The sequence below is a fragment of the Cucurbita maxima genome, unplaced genomic scaffold (genome assembly GCF_002738345.1).
Source record: "Cucurbita maxima cultivar Rimu unplaced genomic scaffold, Cmax_1.0 Cma_Scf00020, whole genome shotgun sequence".
Taxonomy (NCBI): domain Eukaryota; kingdom Viridiplantae; phylum Streptophyta; class Magnoliopsida; order Cucurbitales; family Cucurbitaceae; genus Cucurbita; species Cucurbita maxima.
The window spans coordinates 1,761,904-1,769,267 of record NW_019272036.1 but is presented as its reverse complement, the minus strand read 5'-3'; the positions used below and the strand labels follow the sequence as shown (position 1 = coordinate 1,769,267).

Genomic DNA, 7,364 nt, shown 5'->3' with positions numbered 1-7,364 from the left:
TTTTTTTTTTTTTTTTTTTTTTTTTTTTTTTTTTTTTTTTTTTTTTTTTTTTTTTTTTTTTTGTAAAGTTCAGTATCTGATCTAAAATGGCTGTGTCTTGCTTGGGTTACTCTCGTAATGGCGGTCGTATGCCGGTTTCGTCCGTCGGAAAAGCAAGAAGCAAGAAGCGAGGCCGACGATGGAGATGCAAGCCCACCATATGAAGGTTTGTAGATAGCATTTCCGGCCGATGCACACCACCACGTCCCCAAGCGTCGCCGCAGTTTGGTTTGAACTTCCGGCAGTTGAGTCATATGAAACTGCCGCCAGGACGCCGTAGAGGAACGAGCCGAGAGGGATGTTGGTGATGAGGATGTTGTGATTGACGCCTGAGCTGTTTGGTCCGAATAACTCTGATGTGATTGAGACCGAGGCTGAGAACATGAATCCCGAGCTTAGACCGATCAAGCCAGTGCCAATTTGTAATGCGATCTCGCTGCCTGATGCAGCGAGTAGAATGAAGGCGATTGGATTTGGCACTAGTGCTAGGGCTAGCCATCCAGTTCTGGCGAAGTGCACCTTTCTGCACAGGTGCGAAGTTTAATCAGTTCACTAGCATTGTTTTTCTCTGTTGTTGATTACTGATTGTGTTTTGGAAGTTTACAAGAATTGAATATGATGCCAAAATTTCTAATGCAAAATGGAAAGTTTCAATGACTGATGAATCCTGCATCTAGATATGAACCTTTTGATGTCACTACATGAAATCTAGAAGAAGGAATATGAACCCATACTTCCTAGTTTCTGATACAAATGAAAACTTTCAAGCTTTCTGAACTTCATGTTTTGGTGACAAATGAATATATGTATGTAGAATAACCAATTTTGCATTTGCTATACTAACTTATAGCATAAAGATCTAATGCAAATGGAAAAGTTATGAGTTATCTGAAGCTAAATCATTCATGGAAAATGAATATATATGAAGGATTGACCCGTTTGCTGCTACTACATACTCACGCATGAAATCTGGGCCTGCTGAGATTAGCCGCCCAAAGAAGGAGCAAGACGAGTAGAGTGTTACAAGTGAGCTTGTTAACGAACTGTATCCTAGTGACTGCGAGATTTGCCCAAGATTGTTGCTGTAAACCAACCCAATTGTCCCACCACAAAAGTATGCAACAAAATAGAGCCAAAAGTCCAAGCGTCGTACGAGCATTTTAGCTGAATGCTCTTCTTCAAGAACTGTCAAATTCTCTTTCCCCATCATCTTCCTTGAAATGCTTTCCTTCTCTTTATAATCACAAGGGGTGATGACCTTCGTGCCACTTCTTTCTGATTCAACATTGATGAGCTCTTGTTGAAGCTCATGATTGACAAGGTTGAATCTAAAGTGAAGAACACTACTCAAGCCAGTGGATGCGATCCGAAACAACCATTTGTGAGTACTCCAAATTCCTGGCAGACAAAGAGGAACTAGTAACAGGGCAAAAGCCCCAGCTAACAGAATTTGGGCCCCGTACTTGCTGGAAGGCGTGGAATTGAAGGTGATTAGATACAGGCCTGTGATAACTGCGGTGATGTATAAGCAGATGAAAGTGAGGGAGTCATTGCGGGTGGCATCGGCAGACGACGGCTGAGCCGGTGGCTGATGAAGGATTGGGAAGAAGGCAACGACAGAGATTATGAGAGGAACCAATGCATTTAGGAGAAGGTACAAGCTTGCATCATTAGGGTCTACTGCATTGGTCATTAGGGTGTAAAGAGCTGCACTGACGCCATTGAAGCTGACAATCAAGGACAGTGCAAGCGCGCGATTGGCTGGGAACTTTTGGATGCAGGAGACATAGCAGATCGTATTAAACCAGCAAATACTACATCCAGCCAACAAGCAGAGAAGATATACCTGCAGGAAAATGAGAGCAATCATTCCAATTTGTTTGCCTCCCCCAACCTCGAACCTATCTTCATTCTTGATAGTTTCAATGAAAAGGGTATGAAATATGTGACAATTTAGTTGGAAATTGATGATGAATATTTGTGTGGATCTATTCATACTGCTATTAAGTTAAGAAAACCCTTTTCCCCAATTTGTCAGGAAATGTATCCAATTCAGGTCAACGTGGATTTGGTGTAAACAATAGAGAAGAGATGAGAAGGGAAACTAACCATGGAGTAAGGCAGAGATACAATCCCTTGAAGGAGAAGCCATTGAAGGCCATAGCCAAGAAACCCCATGGAAGCAGCCATGAGCATCACCACCCACGAAGGAAAATACAAGAGAGCGATGCCGGAGCACCACCCAAAGGCCTTACCGACGTCAGAAGCCACCGCCAGATAGTTGAGCTCTACCTGCGACATCCCCAAAGCCGCCTTCAGATTGGAAGAATAAGAGGGGAAATCAAAATTTGTGCCGGTAAATGCCTGAATCCATATGGCCGCCATCAGCGCCACCCATTTTCCAGGTTGGTTCATCATCCTTCTCTGTTTTGTGACGGGAAGATGGGGAAAATTTTGAGGTTTTCTGTGTTTTATTTTCATGGCGCTGCCCTGAGGAGAATAGTGATTGAAAAAGCGCTTGGTGAATAGGGTGGCCGGTAGACCATACCATAAGGGTGGGTGGAAGTTGTTGAATCCAACGATGGTTGAAGGATTTGGTGTAACAAAAATTGTCCTTTTTCATTTAAAGCACGCTTGAAAGATGCCAAACATAGCTTACAAGGTGATCCAATCAGATTTTGATTGATATCACCAACGTCAATTCCATATATGCTTTTATTAGCAATTTTGGAAATTCTTTAAATTTTATGCTTGGCTAGTGAATCCACCTCAACCAGCCATTATGCTAAATTATATATATATATACACACGCTTTAAATTTTAAGATAAGCAAGAACATCAGCTGATACTGTACAAAATGCCAAATTTTATACCCTTCAAAGATAAGTTTCATAATGATGTATGCCCCATCTTTGTTTATGTTTCTACACATCAATTTTACCTTAAAAGCACTTATTCTGACCCTTTTTTCCTTCTGTTTTCTCCCTAAGAATGTTGAGGCGCTCGCCGAATCTTCCTACGGAATGGCCTACATGCCTCGATGCTGAGATCAACTGCAGCTGCAACCGCCATGAAAATGGCAGCATCTTCTATACATGTCACATGTCGCATTGCCAGTTGAACCATTGGCTTACTGCTCTTTCCTTCTCCTTGTACTCTGCAGCTCATGACGAAGCCTCCGATTACTTGGCCTAATGCTGCAAAGTCTCCGCTACTCTGCGGGCTCGGTATTGGACTCGTTGCAGCTCGCAACTGTTTGTCAGTGTCGATGAAGAATTCCCCACCTTTCTCGGCATTGATATGGATCTCAGACATGAGAAGTTCCCCTCCCTCTTGTGTTTCAGAGAGAAGGTGAAAGCGACAGCAGACAGTGTCCCTGATCCCACGCTCGCGCCATGCCTCGAGCTTTCCCCATGGCTGCCAACTATCAGGTATGGAAACATCAGGACGAACAATCAGCCAGGACCCGGGGTTCGACCTGGCAACCCAATCGCAACCTGTTGATGGCACAAAGGGAGTAGTTATGAAGGCTGCTGCAACAGCCGAGCCAGAAAGATCATGTATCTTCACCTTCCAGCCTTTTCTTTCCCTCCGATCGGCCTCGACATCCGAGCCATCACCAGAGCCTGACCAATAGTTGCTCAATGAATCCGCCTGGGACACCCTATTAATGTATCTCAACTGTCAAGGATTGAATCCACAAGAAGAAAAACAAAGCAGTATTCCAAAAGAGCCATGTCATATTAAACAGAAGAAAGATGTTGCTCTAGTTTTGAGTGAGTTGCATCACCTGTCTCGACTAAATTTGCAGCTGAAGATCGGCTGTTTGATCGAGCCTCGAAGCTGGACGATTTGTGGGCTTAACCTCGTGACATCTTCAAACTGGAAAACATATCTTGGATCAGGATCTAGTTTCACCCTCAAATGAAGCTCTGCTCCATGTCTTCCATTCTCATTCTTACTTTTGCCAATGCCTATCCACCCATTGAAAAGAACAACTGGCTTCCCATCACCCCATTCGGGACCGACATCCAGTTTAAACGTCCCGACCAGCTGCCTTTTGATGCCAACACCGCAGTGAGATCCCTTCCTCCCAGAGAAGACAGATATTTCAAGACAGGCATGAGTATTATAGAAGCAACCAGGTGCCAGTAATGCTTTCAAATCAGACTCTTCAAGATAGAAGCTTGAGGCAATGCTATGAGAATCAGGTATGGCTTCAGGAGACAGGACTACTGGGATTGAAGATGTCTGCACAGGGAAACCCCGAAGACGAATTTCACACGAACACGGAGAAGACAAAGCACCGACTCCAGGTTTTGTAGAATTTATAGCAGTTCCTGGGATTCTCAATCCCAAAGAACCAATTGACAACCGAATAAAAGCCTGAGGATCCATTTCGATCACAGTTTTTTGTCCATTTGATATCGTTTGTTTACGTTTCGATGAGTTCAAGTATCCTGAACCAACACAAAAAAGATCATCACATACAAAAACAGCTTATGTATTGCTTGATAAGTCCTTGTTTCAAAGAATACAAGAACTACCATTAAATTTCAACTCAGAACAGAGATCAGAAGGGAAAACTTCCATCTACTGATCAACTAAGCATAGCAAAGGTAACTTCAACATTGATTAAATCTATCAGAAGACTTGAACACGAGACATCGAATAAACCATTTGATGGACAAATGAAACTAGTTTAGAAACAACGATGAACTGATTCTCGAACGCTTTAAAACTAGGAAAGTAAGATTCTTAAGCCCCTAAATAATCATATTTGAAGAATTAAACCGCTTGTTTAGCAAGGAGATTGTGAGATCCCACATTAGTTGGGTAGGAGAATGAAACATTCGGTGTGGAAATCTCTCACTAGCAAACGTGTTTTAAAAGCTTTGAGAGGAAGCCCGAAAGGAAAAGCCCATAGAGAACAATAACTACTAGTGGTGGGCTTGGATTGTAGGTCCTATAAAGCGTAGACTTAACTTGCTTTTGCGTCCAAACCTTAAAACACTTTTCATTGGGGCAACTTTCGACAATAACATACTGCCCACCATTTGTAATAGCCCAAGTCCACAGCTAGCCGATATAACTTTCAAGAATACCACGTCACCCACCATTTGTAACAGCCCAAGCCCACTACTAGCTGATATAACTTTCAAGAATACCACGTTGCCCACCATTTATAACAGCACAAGCCCACCGCTAGTCGATATTATCTTCTTTGGGTTTTGTGCTTTGTTCTTCTCTCCAACCGATGTGCAAACACGAAACTTTAAAGTAATCAAACTACTTTCTAAAAAAACATGAACAAAAACATGTTATGAACCGAGTCTCATCTTTGAAATTCATCTTTACTCACAAATTCACTGCCATTCAACTTAAAACAACTCTAGAAAATTTGATGAATCCATCCAATTTCAGCTGGGAAGAACAGAATCAAAGGAAACATATAAGTAAATCCATCCATTTTTAACCACAGAAACGACTCATTGAAACAAAAACAACTCAGCAGAGCCAAGTTCACAATCATCATTCATGACTAAACAAGATTCATCCAAAAAGAAAACCCAAAATGACTTGAATTCCACTAACCTTGTGATCAGTAGCCAAGAACAACAAGTTCTTCAGTGCTCCACAGAAAGCAGAACAGCCAGAATCCGTGAAGAACAAGAAGAAGAACAGCACCATTTCCACCAAATAATCAAACAAAGATCCAATAATGGCCCCAATCCCCCAAACCCAATCCCCATATGAACCAAGAAGAGGAGACTTCACAGCAAACGAGGCCGCTTCACAAACCCCAAAATAAACCCAAACTCCCAATTTCTGTATCTCACTCACGCAAATCGATAAGAGAAGCATATAAAATACCCTTTTCTCTCACAGAACTCCGCATTATTTGTCACGAAATAGACGGAGAAATTTAAGGGGGAAGAGGGTTTGTTCTTGCTTAATTTTCTCACAACATCGAACAGTTCAATGCCTTAAATCTACTAAAGAAAGCGATGGATAATATATAATCTAAAACCCCTTCGATTTTCAGAAGAAACAACAACAAAATGAGAGAATAATCGATAGAACTGAGGCGAAATATTTAGACCCAATAGAGAAAAGAGAGAGTTTAAGCGATTTTTTACTCTGATTAGGAGTTTGAATAGAGGAATAGCGATGGAGAGAGAGAGAGAAATCGTGTAAACAGCTGTAACCAATTGGGTTATGAGCGAAGAGCATATTGATGTTGTTCTTCGTTCATAAATCATTAAATTACGAACAAAAAAAACAGAATATTGTAATTAAAAATTTAAAAAAAAGGAGAGATTGAGAAATGGGAAAGGAAAAGATTGGGATCGCTATCCATAATACATGTGCCTCACCTCATCTTCTCAACTCTTCTCAATGCTACACTTGCATCTATTTTTTTTTTTTTTTAAGATTTAAACTTTTAATTCGTTGTTGGGATTGATTTAGCTCTCGTTATCGTTCTTGTAAATATGACAAAAAGATTAACTCAATCTAGACTTTGATATCGATGTCTTTGTATTATTCAAATAATATAGCTAACCGTGTAATAATCATTAAGTATAAGATTAAGGAGAGAGAAAAAACAAATGATTGAAAAATAAGAAAAAAAATGGGATGAATCACATGTAATAATGATTAAGTCGATATTATAATTACATAATGATGCTCGAAGAGGATTAGTGTAATACAATCCATTAATGAAGCAAGACCTATAATTTTGGACTTTTGAGCCTATGAGCGGTTGGACAACCTAATTTTTTTCAAACGGTCAACAAGACATGAGAGCCTCAGTTCATGCATCAGGATGGGCTAGATGTAGTAAAGTGACAATCCAGGAGAGGATTTCTCATCGGTATGGGAACAAGATATGGTCATCTCAAGGCACAACATGACCTATAAGCAAGGAAGACACTCGATTGGCCCGACTTTCCCAAATGTCCACCACCGGCCCTAATCCTTTTTGGGTAATTTGATTCTACAAACGATTCGATACAAACTAAGAAATTTCAAACAAAAGGATCGGAATTGGGAACTTTTTACTTTGGTAAAAGTTTGTATTTTAGATCAGTTAAAAATAAGTCGTACATAATATAACCAAAAGTATTGCATCGTCTCGCCACACATATTCTGAATCTACTTCACTCTATCAAACGTTGGTACGTCATGTTAAATCATTTTTCGTGAGTATCGTCAATAATTAAAGAAGGCTTAAAAAATTTGAAAATTGAATTAATAATTAATTAATTAATTAATGGGAAGAATCTCAAATATTTAATTTTTTTTTTTTTTTTTTTTTTTTT

General features: G+C 40.3%; 2 protein-coding genes across 3 annotated transcripts; both read right to left on the bottom strand.

Annotated features, from left to right (window-relative positions):
• Positions 1–63: 63 nt before the first annotated feature.
• On the bottom strand, positions 64–2,812 carry LOC111494334 (protein NUCLEAR FUSION DEFECTIVE 4-like). Of its 2 annotated transcripts, none has more exons than XM_023144257.1 (3): positions 2,149–2,812; positions 975–1,885; positions 64–562 (listed from the first exon to the last, which is right to left on the bottom strand). In XM_023144257.1, the coding sequence occupies exons 1-3, from the start codon at positions 2,518–2,520 to the stop codon at positions 82–84; spliced, it is 1,764 nt and encodes a 587-aa protein (XP_023000025.1). In that variant the 5' UTR covers positions 2,521–2,812; the 3' UTR covers positions 64–81. The 2 variants fall into 2 exon arrangements, with proteins under 2 accessions (XP_023000025.1, XP_023000026.1); XM_023144258.1 differs by having other exon boundaries at positions 996–1,885.
• A 75-nt stretch (positions 2,813–2,887) lies between these two features.
• On the bottom strand, positions 2,888–6,343 carry LOC111494335. Its single transcript, XM_023144259.1, has 3 exons — positions 5,635–6,343; positions 3,830–4,499; positions 2,888–3,703 (listed from the first exon to the last, which is right to left on the bottom strand). The coding sequence occupies exons 2-3, from the start codon at positions 4,435–4,437 to the stop codon at positions 3,025–3,027; spliced, it is 1,287 nt and encodes a 428-aa protein (XP_023000027.1). The 5' UTR covers positions 4,438–4,499; positions 5,635–6,343; the 3' UTR covers positions 2,888–3,024.
• Between the last annotated feature and the right edge of the window lie 1,021 nt (positions 6,344–7,364).